General features: G+C 37.0%; 1 protein-coding gene across 1 annotated transcript in view; it reads right to left on the minus strand.

Moving 5' to 3' along the window:
* DTL (denticleless E3 ubiquitin protein ligase homolog) overlaps positions 1 to 18,210 on the minus strand; it is a 50,354-nt gene that overhangs the window by 17,535 nt on the left and 14,609 nt on the right. Inside the window, exons 6-11 of the mRNA XM_027565657.1 lie at positions 13,989 to 14,054; positions 12,617 to 12,729; positions 11,302 to 11,375; positions 9,504 to 9,607; positions 9,098 to 9,202; positions 4,407 to 4,519 (exon numbers count right to left, since the gene is read on the minus strand). Of these exons, the coding sequence (XP_027421458.1) occupies positions 4,407 to 4,519; positions 9,098 to 9,202; positions 9,504 to 9,607; positions 11,302 to 11,375; positions 12,617 to 12,729; positions 13,989 to 14,054 (575 nt within the window). The remainder of the gene's footprint in view (positions 1 to 4,406; positions 4,520 to 9,097; positions 9,203 to 9,503; positions 9,608 to 11,301; positions 11,376 to 12,616; positions 12,730 to 13,988; positions 14,055 to 18,210) is intronic.

The raw sequence follows: 18,210 nt of genomic DNA on the forward strand, positions 1-18,210 counted from the left end.
TAAAAAAGACTTTCAAGATAGACTCTAATGATCTCAACAGTCACAGAAATTCTCAATGGTCCCAGCCTATAAAGTTTCCCTTTACCCAAGACCCAAGGAGGATGGGTAACAGCAAATTAAAAGAGGAAATCCTATGTCCTTCTGACCCTCTCGGGTAACAACGTATTATTTTGCTCCATGTATTTACTTGCTTGTTGCTTCTAGCTCATCATCTCATGGTACTGTCCCTTCCTCAGTCTCCTAGGCATTACATATACCGAGGAGAACTTGAGTGTCTATATCGAAGATTAAAATAAATGTCAAGAAAAAAAATGTCCACCAATAGAATGTGTGTACATTTCTGCATTTATCTATAGGATTTAAGAGGGAAAAAAAAAACCCCAAAAGATAGACCTGTTGGAAAATTTTTTATAATTTGATAATAAGGCAGGAATAAAAATAGTAACAATAAAAGTCAGCATTTATTGAATGATTGCCATGAACCAGGTATCTTACATAGCATTAAAAGTGAGGGGAGGGTTTCTAAAAAGTTAAAAACATAGAATTAGTTACCATATGACCTAGCAATTCTACTCGGGTATACACTCCCAGGAGAATTAAAGACATGTTCAAACAAAACTTTTTACATGAATGTTCACAGTAGCTCTGTTCATAAAGCCAAAAAAGTGGGGACTTCTCTGGTGGCTCAGTGGTTAAGAATCCACCTTCCACTGCAGGGGACATAGGTTTCCTCCTTGGGGGGTAACTAAGATCCCACATGCTGAAGGACAACCAACTCCACACAACACACTCACTGGAGAGAAGTCTGTGAGATGCAACAAACGACCCCGCATGCTGCAACCAAGACCGCATGCAGCCAAATACATAAATAGATGAATAGTTTTCTAAAAAAGCCAAAAAGTGGAAAAGTTTAAATGTCCATCAACTGATAAATAGACAAATACGGTCTAAACATCCAATGGAATATTCCTCCATAAAGAGGAATGAAGTACTGATATATATATAACAAAATGGATAAATTTTATGAAAGCAAAGCCAGACATAAAAGATCATGTCTCTATATAATTCCACTTATAGGAAACGTTCAGAATAGGCATATCTACAGAGACAGAATGCAGGTTACCGGTTGCCAGAAGTTGGGGGAAGGGAGGAATGGAGTGACTCCTAAAGGTTACGGGGTTTCTTTTGGGAGTGATAAAAATGTCTGGGAATGAGATGGGATGGCTGCACAATACTGTGACTATACAAAAAAAAAAAAAAAATCATTGAACTGTACACTTTAAAATGACTACAGTGGTGAATTTTACAGTATTCAAATTCTATCTCAATTTAAAAGAAAAAGTTGAGGGAAGGGCATGCTGTAGACTGGAATGAGAGCTTATGTCCAACAAGTCTTTATGAACATCAGTAACAAGTGTTTTCACAGTTGAGGACTATCCTAGTATGGTAAAGTATATTGGGTGACTACTCCAAAGAAGATTAATTTCTTCTAATGAAATTCAGGTGACTTAAATCTTTGATTCTTATTCAAATATGTTTTTATTTATTGTCACTTCATTATAATATTCATTGTAATAATTATAATAAAGTGTTATCATAATGACATGATTTCACTTTTGAAAACCTCCCTCTACTTTTAAATAGGAAGAGGAGACTATTAAGTCCAAGGGACATTTACATCTATGCATTCTGGGAAAGGTCAAAACACAAAAAAATTGTCTTCTCTTACAAACTTTAGTTGTTACAGAATAAAGGCTTAACTCAAGGCAGGAGAAATTCCTAAGGTAAAACTCTCAGAACAATGAAGGTACCTTTAGAAGCAACTGGTCCTAAAGTACAGACCTCATAAAACATTTTGTATACTTTAACAGGCAAAAAAGATCAGCACCTTTCCTCAAAAAACCTCCTTACTCTGCCCCGTTAGAGACCAAACCTAATCTTCATTTCTGCCATGAGATCATTTACACTTCCTAAAGTGTCAGGCTCAATGTTTCGCCAGTCAGCGGTAGAATGACGGTGCCAAATCAGTTTATTTATAACCACTTCAATACTATTCAGGGGCTCTATCAGAAATGAACCAGGGAAGGGGGGCAGGGGTTAGGGGAGGACAAGGGGTAGGCAATTAAACAAGAAAAAAACATAATATTACATGTTTTTACTCTTGGGCCTCAGTGTCAGAAAGCCTAACTAAACCACATCTCCTTTTTGCTGGGCAGTAATTAGGACGGGAAGGCTATTCATTCTCTTCTGCCCTGAGATCTAAAACTTCATTCTTTCACCCCATTTTCTTGTGCCCATGGGCTTTTTTGGCATAGGAAAATCCTTATACCTGAGAGAATTCTGACCTAATGGCCTGACTACTCAGCTTGTGTGTAACTGTTTTTAAATTACACACTACATTCCACCCCTCTTTTCTTACCATGGAAAAGGAAAATTGAGCCACCTCACCAGGCAAATTCATTTTAGGAGCAGTAAGTTTGCCAAGATCTCAAATATCAGAACCTGCACACTGAGTTATGTGTGGACAGGCAGGAGAACATCATGTCTGAACCACATCACTCAGCACTGACATGTGACCCAGCCTAGAATTCAGAAAGGGTCACCCATGTGTGATACCCACTGACTGGATGTTTGAAAATGAGTTACTAATGAACAGCCAAGTATCTTTACTGCTTGTCTTTAAGGAGAGAAAGCATCCCTCAACCCAGATTTTCTGGAACCAAAAAAAAAAAACAAAAAAACAAAAACAAGCAATCTTTTGTATCAGAGCTAAGAGGAACTTTAGAAATTGGCAATTAAAAAAAAAAAGAAAACAAAGCCAGAAAACAAACAAAAGTATTGGCAATAAACTATAAATACACACACACACACGTAACTATATAATTAAAAAACTGATTTTAAAATATGATCAGTGCCTAAGTTGTTTTTTGCATAATCCTTTATTAATGCTTTTTGATATGTTTGCAATTTTATTTTCAAGAAAAAAAATTTAAAAGATACTGACCTTGGTAGGAATAAAATCCTCTAGCTAAGTTGGGAACCAAAGCAGAAAAAGGAATGTAGGTAAGATAGTGAGGGAAGGAAAAACCAGAAGATAATAAATATGCAGCATAAGACCAGATTATGAAACAGAAACATCAGTGCTAGTCACATAAAGTTTAAAGCTCAAGTAAGAAGAATTTTATAGACAAGAAGTTATGTAAAACTCTTATCATAAGATGAGGGTCTCAAGTATATATTTTATAAGAAAATTATTTAAAAATACAGTAGGTATGTGTGAAGAAAAAGAGGCAAGGTCAACAAAAATGCATCTTGGATAGAACAATATCTCCACCCTGTGATTATCAAGGTTATTGTTACTAAAGCTTTTGAGAAGGTAGTGTTACATTTGATCATTTTTTAGTACCTCCCTCAGGACTAGTTGAAATTAAGCTGAAGAATTATTCCTCATATCTGACAAGATCTACCCTTGTCCTGCATTAAAGATATGACTTCCTAGAAGTTGGCAGGACTAAAGATGACACAAACTGTCTCCTGAAAAGGGATTTAATAATATTGAACCTACAAGTCTATGAAGTTTCAGTCACTATGATTCTAAAATCTAAAATCAAGACTTTGATCATTTATTTCACCAATGTCTATGACATTTATGAAACTATAGGGCAATCCAGAAGATAATGATTTCTAGCCCTAGGAAAACACCTTAATGGTCTTTTTCTTTGAACTCAGACATTTCTATAATTAATTATTCCACAAGAGCCATTTTCCAGTGGTTAGGAAATGCTACTTGTATTTCAGTTTTCTCCTCTTGACTTCAAATGAATAGCTTTAAATTTCTTAGCCTATAGTAGCTGCTTTAGAACCACTATTTAAAATGAAAAAACAAAAAATTATAAATTCGTGTAACAGAAATGGGGAATCTGTAAATAAATGAATAAATAATGCTATTAAAGAAACACAAAACTGACAAAGCAGCCACATCTATTTTAATAACCTGACAACTACCCACTTAGAGGAGAGTAAAAAACACAATTATTCCATGAACATTTTTGAATGAGTGTTTTGTGCAAGGCTCTATGGGTGACTGGCGTGTAGGATTCAAATACTGTGCTCTGTTACTGTTCCAAATTTTATGAGAGTCCGAAAACACAGGGCAGTAAGGCAGTACAGCATGTTTTTCCAGGAAGCAGGACAAAGTATTTAAGAGTCTTTTCAGTCTTCTGAATTCTCAACTTCCTCATAATCTGTAAATCTGCTGGAGGATATGGATTTAGATTTCTGAGAAGCGTACAGTGAAAGTATGATATATTTTGTCACAGTCAGGGTGAAGTTTCAGCTGTATTTAGAGGCAAAAAGCAATTTTTACTTAACATCTGATATAGAAAGGCTAAAGTTTGGTAACTTACCTTCCAGATGTAGGCAGCTTCATCACTTGAGCCACTGACTAAAAACTGGTCATCTGGACTAATACTGGATTTAACATAAAAGGTAGAGTTCTGATGTCCACTGAAGACAGCCACTGCCAGAAGGAAAAAAATCAAATTACTTCATTTCCAGTGTTCAAATAAATGCAGACAGTATACATATCCTAATAAGTTTATTAATGTATTGACTAATGAAGCAGATGGTCAAGTAAGTCAGCAGTTTAAAAAGAACTGGACAGTGGCAGAAAAAGAAAGGAAATCCTAGGAAAAGGCTTTATATTAGACCCAATCTCATGATCTAAGCCCAAATACTTGGTATGGAGTTAGCTATTGAGAAGAAAGGGACAAAAAATATTCTCAAAGGAAGAACAGAGTCAGTGTCCAATCCTTTAGTAAAAATGCCTTTGTCAGACCCTCTCTTTCCACCCCAGGCTAGGTTTTTTCCATTGCATTAAACATTGGTCTTTCTTCCTCTTAAATTAACTTCAAACCTCTTAAGGATATATTTCACAAATATCTTTTTCTTTCTTTACTAGACTTCAGATTTTATAATGCTTTACAGAGGAAATCTTCAAACATTTGTTGTATGAATAGGTAAAAATCAGTGAAAGGAGAATTAAGATTTATGGATAGTCTATCTGAGATGCGGTAACCTTTAAACTCGACTTTAAGTAGGCTGAAGAGTAGAAGTGGCCAATGAGGTAAACTATATATTCATATATAAGATACTCCAACTAGGTTAGGTTTAGACTTCTCACTATCCAATCTAGGAATCTCCTTAATTCCATCCTAAGGAGACCAAAAGCTGAGGCCTCAGGCATTAGAACTCTACTAGGAAATTAAAGGAAAAACATCTCGGTCATTGGAAAATTTAAGGATACGTTCAGGAAGGAAAAAATACTTCACTGCAATCTTCTAACGGAGGGGGAAAAAAGAATTATTATTGGAAGGACTGATGTTGAAGCTGAAACTCCAATGTTTTGGGCACCTGAGGTGAAGTGCTGACTCATTTGAAAAGACTCTGATGTTGGGAAAGATTGAGGGCAGGAGGAGAAGGGGATGACAGAGGATGAGATGGTTGGATGGCATCAGTGACTCAATGACATGGGTTTGGGTGGACTCCGGGAGTTGGTGATGGACAGGGAGGCCCGGTGTGCTGCGGTTCATGGAGTCGCAAAGAGCCGGACACAACTGAAGACTGAACTGAACTGAACTCAACAGCTTTCTATAACTACTCACAAAAATCTCTTCCTTTTGCTAGAATAAAAAATTGGATTAAAAAACAAAGTTTGTATTTAGAGCTTTTCAAGAAAAACCCTGCATGTCAAATACACTGCCACATCAAATACTGCAACTGTTAAAGTTAAGCAAGACATGAATCAATTCAGATACATGTATTATAGAGTTACTATGACAGATAAATCCTCACAAAATAAACAGGATCCTTTATTCTGAATACAATTCCAAAACTATAATTGTTCATCTTTCTCAGCTCTTAGCTATGAATGGAAAACTAGACCAAATTTTCCACTAAACTCTTAAGTATTTATTGCCCTCTGCTGGTCTAAGAAAGCCAACATAAAGTTTATAGAAAAAAATCCTTCTAAACCTATATTGGCTTTAATTAGTTTAATTGTTGACAATTTGGGCTCTTAAAATGCTTCATTAAGATGCTTCAATTGCCAACATCTGCTGGATCATTGAAAAAGTAAGGGAGTTCCAGAAAAACATCTATTTCTGCTTTATTGACTATGCCAAAGCCTTTGACTTGTGTGGATCACAATAAACTGTGGAAAATTTTGAAAGAGATGGGAATACCAGAGCACCTGACCTGCCTCTTGAGAAATTTGTATGCAGGTCAGGAAGCAACAGTTAGAACTGGACATGGAACAAAAGACTGGTTCCAAATAGGAAAAGGAGTACGTCAAGGCTGTATATTGTCACCCTGCTTATTTAACTTCTATGCAGGGTACATCATGAGAAACACTGGGCTGGAAGAAGCACAAGCTGGAATCAAGATTGCCTGGAGAAATATCAATAACCTCAGATATGCAGATGACACCACCCTTATGGCAGAAAGTGAAGAGGAACTAAAAAGCCTCTTGATGAAAATGAAAGAGGAGAGTGAAAAAGTTGGCTTAAAGCTCAACATTCAGAAAACTAAGATCATGGCATCTGGTCCCACCACTTCATGGGAAATAGATGGGGAAACAGTGCAAACAGTGGCTGACTATTTTTGGGGGCTCCAAAATCACTGCAGATGGTGACTGCAGCCATGAAATTAATAGATGATTTCTCCTTGGAAGGAACGTTATGACCAACCTAGAGAGCATATTCAAAAGCAGAGACATTACTCTGCCAACAAAGGTCTGTGTGGTCAAGGCTATGGTTTTTCCAGTGGTCATGTATGGATGTGAGAGTTGGACTATAAAGAAAGCTGAGCACCGAAGAATTGATGCTTTTGAAGTGTGGTGTTGGAGAAGACTCTTGAGAGTCCCTTGGACTGCAAGGAGATCCAACCAGTCCATCCTGAAGGAGATCAGTCCTGGGTGTTTGTTGGAAGGACTGATGCTAAAGCTGAAACTGCAATACTTTGGCCACCTGATGCAAAGAGCTGACTCATTGGAAAAGAACCTGATGCTCGGAGGGATTGTTGGCAGGAGGTGAAGGGGATGACACAGGGTGAGATGGCTGAATGGCATCACTGACTCAATGGACATGAGTTTGAGTGAACTCTGGGAGTTGGTGATGGACACGGAGGCCTGGCGTGCTGCGATTCATGGTGTTGCAAAGAGTCGGAAACGACTGAGCAACTGAACTGAACTGAAGATGCTTCAGAGTTGTCCTTATAAACATCACTTAGTATAATAAAGTGCTGTGAACTAAAGGTATAGAACATCAAGTACTGACTTCAGGACCTCAAGTTTTGAAAAAGACAAGCAATTACTAGATCTCTCTTTCTCTCTCACACACATATCTGTCAATTTCTAAGGAACATACCTATCTGCCTACCTACCTACCTATCTATATATGAGAGCCAATAAAACAATTTCAGGAGTACAGAGGAAAGGTTATTAAATTATTAGTTAAGTGGCCTTGGGCATATTTGTTTGATGGCAGAAGAACAACTAAATTTAAGGCCCCTTTTGGTGTCACACATAACAAAATGATCTTGGACATCTGATAATATAATTAGGCTTTCATCTTCTAGGGAAAAAATTTGAAGAGTTTGTTTTATATGGTTAAATAAACCAAGAGTTGTTCAAGTTCTAATTTCAATCAAGGAGATAGCAAGCAAAGTTATAAAACCTCTTTCCTTTTCTTGTTTACATTCTTACTCTTGTTTAGACAACATCAGACCTAACGCAGGGCATTAAAAATGCCATGTATGATACTGTCATAGGTACTGAAGTCCTAATAATGGCTTGGGGTCAGTCTTAGGAAACTTCTGTAAATGCCCAGCTAAATTCTGCACTATTTCAAGATTTCTTTTTTATCCATGTATCTTACTTTAGTGGGAACTGGGTAGCTCTAGGGATTGGTTATAGAATTCAAAGTCTTTTTCTGACAGTTATATATGAGAAATAAGTAGGTAGGTTACAAGTATGTAGCTTGCTTAAACAACTGATAATGTCCTCAAGATGATGTAACTCTAACCCTCTTGAGAGTATGCTTGAGAAACTAATTTTTTAAAATGTCATTTATTAGCTTTATATATTCCACTTATAAATATATGTAATATATATAAATATAAAATATATAAGCTTTTTATAGTCCATTTATAAATTATATATTCCACTTATAATTTTCTTAAAGAGAAAAAAAATGAGATTAGGAAAAACATCCAGAGATAAAATAGCCTCTGTCCAACATTAATGAGAAGGCTGAGGTGGGTAGGGACTATTTTGAGGGCTTAAAACTAAGCCCCCTAACTTTAACAAATAACCCACATACAGGACAAAAGCTGAACAGAACAGCCTTCTCTATCCCACAAATATTGAAATAATCTTAAGTATATCTGCTGCTGCTGCTGCTGCTAAGTCGCTTCAGTCATGTCCGACTCTGTGCGACCCCATAGACGGCAGGCCACCAGACTCTCCCATCCCTGGGGTTCTCTAGCCAAGAATACTGGAGTGGGTTGCCATTTCCTTCTCCAATGAATGCAAGTGAAAAGTCAAAGTCAAGTCGCTCAGTCATGTCCAACCCTCAGCGACCCCATGGACTGCAGCCTTCCAGGCTCCTCCGTCCATGGGATTTTCCAGGCAGGAGTACTGGAGTGGGTTGCCATTTCCTTCTCCAATGAATGAAAGTGAAAAGTCAAAGTGAAGTCGCTCAGTTGTGTCCAACTCTTAGCGACCCCATGGACTGCAGCCTACCAGGCTCCTCCGTCCATGGGATTTTCCAGGCAAGAGTACTGGAGTGGAAGGGGCATAATTTCGGGAAAGACTTACTATTAAAATTAAGCCACCACATGGAGCAGGATTCTGTTCACTTGTGAAACCACAAGATAAGTACACCTATGAATTAAAACATCACTGGAGCTAATCAAAGACCCCAAAGCCCCTTTATGTCTTCATAAATTCAGTACAAAAACCACAAACAACATTAAATTATCATTAATGAAAAAAACCCATATTATTTTTAGGAAAGAATTTGAATGACTAAGACCCTACCTGGAGAAGTCTTTAATCCAGTCATATTGAACATGTAGATGTTGTCATCTGTGCAGTTAGCAAATAAAGTGGAGCCAGTAGAATCCAAAATCAGACTTGAGTATCCTGGAAAAAGGAATGAGTTAGCAAGGGCTGATGACAGAGTAGATCAGAGGTGAAAATGATCTTTTTAGATCATTTCATTACAAGTATCATCCCTATTCTGATTCCCCCAAATTTCTACAAACCAAAATTATTCTTCTAAGTTTTTGTAACTTCAAAAAGATACTTTCATATACTAGTTTCCTAAGTCAGCTGAGAATAACAGTTGCTGAAAACTAGTTTGATATTTATTTTAAAATTTTGACAAAACTTACATATCCAAAAAAGCCCTACAAAAGAGTCCAACAGAATGAATAAGGCTTACCTAGTTTTCGAGTGCTGCTACCTGGGTACAGGAAAGACTTGGATGCTATGGGTTCCTGTCGATAAGCAGTATAATTCTTACGTAAATCCCATATTTTGATTATGCTAAAAATCAAGGTTAAAAAATAGTTATTTTGTAGTCCTTTTCCAACACCAATCAGTTTCAACTACGTTTGAATGTGAAACGACTTTTAATCTAATTCCTCTGGCACATCAACCAGCTACAGTGAGGATATTTCATTGGGAAATAGATTGAACTATCTCATACTCTTGTCTCCAATGTCAGGCTAACAATTCTAGCAGAACGGAAACAGATGTGTTCTGACCCACAGATGGGTTTCCCTGAGTTTACTTGAAAAGAGCGGAAAAGGAAGATGAAGGTTGAGTGCTGATAGTCATTGTTTCATTGTTTCCAGAAAAAAAAAAAAAAAAACCACACACTTCCTAAGCCTTTAACATTCCGCATGTAACCTTTGACATCATTAAGTACAAAACTGTGTCCTTATGGTTGTATCCCTATACATTAATTCTTTAAGAAATGTAGTCTAAACAAACTTTCCTGTGAAATAGAGTATTTTTACATTTCACCTATTGGGATAATTTTCCTAATTTTCAAGATCTACTTTGTAGACAACTTGAAAACACAAGCTTGGTTATAAGAGGGCAGTATTCCTTGGAAAGAAAGCTTTCACAAAGAAAGCCATTTACAAATATAACTAATAATCTTTAGATAATCCTTCATTTGTGCCTGAGAATTTGGTCCACAGAAGAGTTTTAGTGTTTAGAGGACACAACAGAAACCTTAGTTTATTAAGCCATTATATTTTTAAATTAAAATTTTTGAAGGGAGGGATATCTTGGGAGATATAATGGGCAAAAAGAGGGCAAAGAAGAATATTTTAAAAAGAAGGAGCCCCTGTACTCAATGAACTTAAATTTCAACAAAGCAAAAAATCAAGAAGTATCACAAACTTATACAGAAGTATAAAGTTCCCAAAATTCAGACCAATCATGGATGGAAAGTATGTGTAAGTCCTTAGGCCTTAACATCAATCTAGTTAGAGTACTCCCTGAAATGCCAGTTACATGCCCAGAATCAGGTTCTGTCTTTTAGGATACTACTGAACTAGAGAAGACAAAACCCAAAATATAGGCATATCTCATTTCACTGTGCTTTGCAGATATTTCATTTTTTCACAAATTGAAGGTTGTGGTAAGTCTATAGGTACCATTTTTCCAACAGCATCTTCTCATTTCATGTCTCTATGTCACATTTTAGTAGTTCTCCTAATGCTTCCATTTTTCATCATTATTATTTTTGCTATAGTGATCTGTGATGTTACCATTTTAATTGTTTTGGCATTTCCCAGCAATAAAATATTTTTAAATTAAGGTCTGTACATTGACATTTTTAGACACAATGCTATCTTACACACAACAGACTACAGTAAAATATAAACATATCTTTTAAATATAATGGGAAACCATTGATTAAATTATGCAGCTCACACAAGCAAGTTACCATCAAGCTTCTCTGTAACAGCAGCAGCAACAAGTGCCAATGCTGCTCCTAAGTGCTAGACAATGTGCTAACTGTGACAATTATCTCATTTAATTATTTGAGCAAGAGCTCTAATAACTAGATATTTTTCAGTGTGATCTAGAGTTCTTCTCAGCTGGGTACTATGTTGAAATTTAAAAGCACGCACATTAAATTACAATGGGATTAGGTGACTTCTCTATCACAGTTCATGAAAGATAGCTCATCAAAAGAACCAATAAATAAAGACTCTTCTTACCCATCCACGGCTCCTGCTGAGACTAATGTGTTCTCATCCTGAAAGAGGACCACAGTAACACTCTGCTGGAAATCCTAATAGCACAAGGAAGAAAAAAAAGAAGGAAATCCTATTTGGGGTATAACAATCTTCACTATTAAGAGACCAAGGCGCTAAAATGATGCCTTTATCCCCTAAACTGAACTAGACTAAATCTTTCCCCTGCAGTATCAGTCAAACATATACTGTAGACCAAGAAGTAATTTTAGCAAGAAAATGACCTAAACATCAATTTATATCATACTATGAACATTTTGACTTGCATTCAAGAAAAAAACTGGTGATTAACACAGTATTTTAGTACCTAAGTCTACTTGCTATACTAAAAATCATTCCTACTGTGTATCCTTAGGAAACTCATTTAACTTGTGCATGTTTCATCTGCAAAATGTTGATATCTTTCCAGATTATCATATAGGAGTGTCTTAAGAATTACAGATAAAAGATGGTTACGTGCTCTGAAAAATCTAAAGGAGCAAGTGGAATTTTACCTCCTAATCGATGCTAAGTTTTCTTGGCCCCAGAATCTGATGAAATGTCTGAAAAGTTACTCATTTTAACTTTATCTGGCCTCCAAAGACTACATACTAACCCTGTCAGTTTCCATTCATGCCAATGTAATTTAAGTCCTAATGTTTTAGCAACCACACATCCCCAAAATATTAACTTAGACCCTACAGAACAGGAATACTAGAAAAATAAATTAAGAAACACTGATAATTTCTTTCTTTTTTTTTTAAGAAAAAAGCTATATTGTGGGCACTGTTTGAACTTTGACTGTAAAATGCTAAAGAGGTGCTTATATTTTTCCTAATGTTTCTCAAAATATTTTGAAATCTTTTGCCAAGTATGTTAAAAAAAAAAAGAACATAAAAAAACTCACATCTGTTCTGCAGTTAGTATTATGAAAACAACAACAGGGATTCCTTTGCCCTACAGAATATGGCACCATGGCACTTAATATGCTTTTTAAACCACACATCTCCCTCTCCTAATGAGTTTAGATGATGTGCATGCATGGAGGTCTCCAGGTATGAGTTTCAGGAAACTGAATTTTTAACATATTTCCCAAGTGACTCCGTTGCACCCTAGAGTTTGAGAATTAGTACTCTAAGTACTGAATGAGTATTAAACAATAAACCACTGATATCAAGAAGAAATAAAGACTCTCATTCACTAACTGAATCACTCTCATTTTATGCCCAACAAATTCCCCAAATGAGACTCAATGATGCTGTCAAGATCTGCACACATGTACACAGCTATAAAACCTTACCACAGAAGGAGCAAGCCCTTTGGAATTCTGTTTCTTCTTAGGTTTTGAAGGGGTTTGCTTGTCTAAGGTATTATGAGCTCCACTGATTTGGTTCACTTGCCTGTAAAATCCATCTGAAAAATATTTTTTTCAGAACATAATTGGTTTAGGTTTCAGAAATGTATTCCCATGCTGAATGTAACATTTATATATAAGATCCCATAATTATACTGTTTTAAATTAGTAAAATTAGAAGCCAGCAGGGTCACTGTACCATCATCTCTTGTGTGAGATTATAATATATAGAAAGGAAATAAACACATGGATATTTATAGCAGCTTTATTCTTAATTGCCCAAATCTGGAAGCAACCAAGATGTCCTTCAGTAGGCGAATGTATGAATAAAAGTGTGGTATAAGTAGACAGGTGAGAGAAGGCAATCTGAAAGGCTATATATACTCTAGGGTTCCAATAATATGACATTCTGATAAAGGCAACACCATGGAGATAGTGTAAAAGATCAGTGATAGGCAGAGTTTAGGAGGGAGGGTATGATGACTAGGTGGAGCACAAAGGATTTTTAGGGCAGAGAAACTACTCCGTAAGATACTGTAATGGCACACACATGCCAGTTACACATCTGTCAAAACCAAGAGCATGTGTAATGCCAACAGTGAACCATAATGTTAGGTAAATAAGATGGACACTGGGTGATAATGGTGTATCAGTGGGTTCACCAGCTGTACCAAATGTCCAGCTCTGGGGCAGGATGTTGACTGGGGGAGAGACTGTGAGGACAGCGGGTATAGCCATACAGAGAACTCTGTACATTCTGCTCAGTTTTGCTATGTATCTAAAGCTGCTCTAAAAAACAGTCTATTACAAATAATTTTTTTTTAATGATGTAAGCAGGGAGACGATCATTTGTTGTTGCTCATTTGCTAAGTCATATCTGACTCTTTTTGCGACTCCATGTACTCTAGCCCATCAGGCTTCTCTGTCCATGGGCTTTCCCAGACAAAATACTGGAGTGGGTTGCCGTTTCTTTTTCTGATATGATCATTGCTTTCTGCTTAATGGCATTAGGGGGCAATGTGAGTATAATTAAATTTAATTTAATCCAATTCTTTAAAGTCCTCAAACTTTTAAAATTAAAATGAAAGATCATGTACTAATAATTGCAATCCCATTAATAATTTAGATAAATGGCATTATAGTTCATAAGGTAAATATGGAGGGTAATACTTGAAGAAATCACTAAGAACCTGAGAACCAGAGAAGAATTAGGGATTATGAACCTGTGCCCCCTGGTGGTAAACAAGTGAAATCATCAATTCTTTCAAAATTATGGAGCAATACCACACTTGTCAGAATTGAAATGGAACTAGATTACCTTTTTTGTTGCACCTGGTATCCCAGACCATAATGTTGCCATCTCTACCCCCTGTACAGAAGACAGCTGTAGACATATAAATAGTTTATCAAGAAGTTAACAAAACCAGTTAATGACACATATATTTCAACTTATTAATAAAGTTTCAAGGGTATCTAATATATGCTAGGTACTGTAATTGGCACTGGAGACTAAAATGATAAAATATACATTTTATCATACACAAATAAGAGAAAACAATAAGCTCAACACAAATAAGAGAAAACAAAGCTGTAAAGGGAAAGGATTAGAACTCAAAATGCTTACATTGAACAAAAACTTGATAGAATAAACCTCTAAGTTTTCCTAAAGCCACATGAAATACTATATTATATACTAAAGTTGTAGTAAGAATAATGATAAATAAGCAATAACCAAAATATACTGAGTCCTTACTAAGTTCTAGACACTATCCTTTTTTATAGATGACCTTTTTTAAAGAACACCTCAGTGAGAATTATTATCCCCATTTTATAGATGAGCAAAATAAAGCATAGGGAGGATAAGTAACTTGCAAAGATTATTTTTGGCAGTATGTACCTGCAGCCCATACTCTGAATTTCCAAGCTATATTCTCAGTATAAAATTATAAACTAGATCAATATAAAATTTGTGAAAGGAGTTGCCTCTGGGGATGGAAGAAGGGCAGTGACATTGGAGGAAGAAACACAAGAGGAACTCCAATTTACCTGTCACATGTATAGAACAGTCTTATGGACTCTGTGGGAGAGGGAGAGGGTGGGAAGATTTGGGAGAATGACATTGAAACATGTAAAATATCATGTAAGAAACGAGTTGCCAGTCCAGGTTCGATGCACGATACTGGATGCTTAGGGCTAGTGCACTGGGACGACCCAGAGGGATGGTATGGGGAGGGAGGAGGGAGGAGGGTTCAGGATGGGGAACACATGTATACCTGTGGCAGATTCATTTTGATATTTGGCAAAACTAATACAATTATGTAAAGTTTAAAAATAAAATAAAATTAAAAAAAATTATAATAAAAATAAAAAAAATTAAACCAAAAAAATTATGCTTCCTGTATGAGTGAGCACTTACCAAATTAATCCACATGCATTAACTTGCAGCCACTGTAGACAGATTAATTTGGTAAGTGCTCAGGTCAAAATACAAAAACTACTTGAGGGCCCTACAGACACTGAACAAAAATGCAACTTTTGAAGGAAGTCAACTGCTGAAGCAAGTGACTGGCCTAGGCTAAGGTACTGGTTTTTTGTGGTTTTACCTTGAGGGCAGCCAGAGTTGTACCATCAGGACCAAGAAGCTAAAGTACCAGTACAAAGACCACCTTTTGAGCTGGAGGAATTAGGAAAAGGAGAGTGGGGCAACGCGAGGTGTAAGAAGCAGGGAACCCTGGAGAGGGGAGAGAGTGGGAAACCCTAATACTGTGTTTATACTTAGTACAAGTCTCTGGCTGACTCCTGAACCGTGTATGTATGAGCAGTAAGAACTGAACTGAGATCTGATCTTCTGAACTAACTGCTTTCCTAGAGGTCTGACCATGCAGTTTGAAAGCAATCAATCAATCCAGTCGCTCAGTTGTGTCTGACTCTGCGACCCCATGAACCGTAGCACGCCAGGCCTCCCTGTCCATCACCAACTCCTGGAGTCCACCAAACCCATGTCCATCGAGTCAGTGATGCCATCCAACCATCTCATCCCCTGTTGTCCCCTTCTCCTCCTGCCCTCAATCTTTCCCAGCATCAGGGTCTTTTCAAATGAGTCTGCTCTTTGCATCAGGTGGCCAAAGTATTAGAGTTTCAGCTTCAACATCAGTCCTTCCAACAAACACCCAGGACTGATCTCCTTTAGGATGGACTGGTTGGATTTCCTTGCTGTCCAAGGGACTCTCAAGAGTCTTCTCCAACACCACACTTCTAGGTTGGTCATAACTTTCTTTCCAAGGAGTAAGCATCTTAATTTCGTGGCTACAATCACCATCTGTAGTAATTTTGGAGCCCCCAAAAATAAAGTCAGCCATTGTTTCCCCATCCATTTGCCATGAAGTGATGGGACTGGATGCCATGATCTTAGTTTTCTGAATGCTAAGTTTTAAGCCAACTTTTTCACTCTCCTCTTTCACTTTAAGAAGCTCTTTAGTTCCTCTTCACTTTCTGCCATAAGGGTGGTGTCATCTGCATATCTGAGGTTATTGATATTTCTCCCAGCAATCTTGATTCCAGCTTGTGCTTCTTCCAGCCCAGTGTTTCTCATGATGTACTCTGCATAGAAGTTAAATAAGTAGGGTGACAAAATACAGCCTTGACGTACTCCTTTTCCTATTTGGAACCAGTCTGTTGTTCCATGTCCAGTTCTAACTGTTGCTTCCTGACCTGCATATAGGTTTCTCAAGAGGCGGGTCAGGTGGTCTGGTATTCCATCTCTTTCAGAATTTTCAGTTTATTGTGATCCACACAGTCAAAGGCTTTGGCATAGACAATAAAGCAGAAATAGGTGTTTTTCTGGAACTCTTGTTTTTTCGATGATCCAGTGGATGTTGGCAATTTGATCTCTGGTTTTTCTTGCTTTTCTAAAACCGGCTTGCACGTCTGGAAGTTCTGTAGAATTTTAAGCATCACTTTACTAGCATGTGAGATGAGTGCAATTGTGCACCAACTCTTTTCTGAGCAACATAATAGAATCCAGAGTCCAACATACCATTCCCAACGCACAGGGTACAATCTTAAATTATTTACCATATAAAGAGCCAGGAAAATGAGTCATTCTCAAGAGAAAAGAAATCAACAGAGGTCAACCTCAAAACGACCCAGATACTGATTTATCAGGTCCGGTTGTAAAACAGATATAACTATGTCAAGTGAAATAAAGAGACAATCAATGAAAAAGATGAGAAATCTCAGCAGAGAAACAAACAGAACTTACCAAAAACAAATACAGATTTTAGAACCACCACCCACAACTTCTGAAATGATAAAATTCACTGGATGGGCCTAAGAGCAGAATGGAGGGAACAGAGGAAAAAGTCTATGAACTTGAAGACAAATCAACAGAAACCATTCCATCTGAGGAAGAGTGAAAACTAAGACTGAACATTATGCTAAGTAAAAGAAGCCAACAACGTATTATATGGTTCCATTTACATGAAGGCATAATAGGCAAATCTATAGAGACAGAAAGAGAGACAGAAAGAAAGTAGGCTGTGTAAGGCTGGGGAAGACAGAAAGTACTGTTAATGGCTCTGTTGGCTCTGTTTTCTTTTTGGGCTGTTGAAATTGTTCTAAACTTGGACTGTGGTGATGACTGAACTCTATTAAAAAAAATTAAAAATCACTGAAACATACACATTAAATGGGTGAATTTTATGGTGTGTTAATTATATCTCATTTAAGAAAATGGAAAAAGATGAATAAAGCTTCAAGGATTCATGGGACAATTTCAAAAAGTCTAGTACATGAGTAATTGTGGAGTTCTAGGAGAAAAAACAGGGCAGAAAAAATATTTCAAAAAATAATGGCAGAAACCTTCCAAGATTGGGGTAAATCATGAGTTCAGTTTCAGATATGCTGAACTTGAAGTCCTAGCAGAAAAGTCAAAGTTGGAAATATAATCTGGTTCAATGTAAGTAGAGCAAAAAACAAAATTGGACTAGATGAGACCGTCCAGGGAGAAGGTACAGACTGAAAGGAAAACATGGGCAAATACCAAATTTTGGGCCATGCCAACATTTCAAGTTAGGTAGAGAAGCAAGAGTTCACAAAAGTACTTAGGGGATACACAGAAATACTGAGAACCAGAGGCAGTGATATCATAGGTTCCAAGGAAGAAAAAAATTCTCATGAGGTTTAAAATAAAAGGCCAAATGCACCAAATGTTGACCAAGTAGAAAGCAGGCTGATTTCAGGAAGAGAGCTGGGAATGGAAAACAGAACCAAACTGAACTAAACTGAGATGAGGACATTTAACCTAATTTTGATTACTCTTAAGAAACTTAGAAGAGACAAGGAAATAAGAAAGGGTGATAAGACAGGGTGATAAGATGTTCTTTTAGGGACAGGCCAGATATGCTTGCATTTTTCCTAGGAAGAGCCAAGAAAAGGAAAACTGTGGAGACGTAAGTGATGGCATAAGGTCTTGGGGGAGGATCAAGAATGCTTCTCAACATTAGCAGCACGCTGGAATCCCTTGAGGAATTTTAACAAAA

Source organism: Bos indicus x Bos taurus, chromosome 16 (genome assembly GCF_003369695.1).
Source record: "Bos indicus x Bos taurus breed Angus x Brahman F1 hybrid chromosome 16, Bos_hybrid_MaternalHap_v2.0, whole genome shotgun sequence".
In the NCBI taxonomy this organism is placed as follows: Eukaryota; Metazoa; Chordata; class Mammalia; order Artiodactyla; family Bovidae; genus Bos; species Bos indicus x Bos taurus.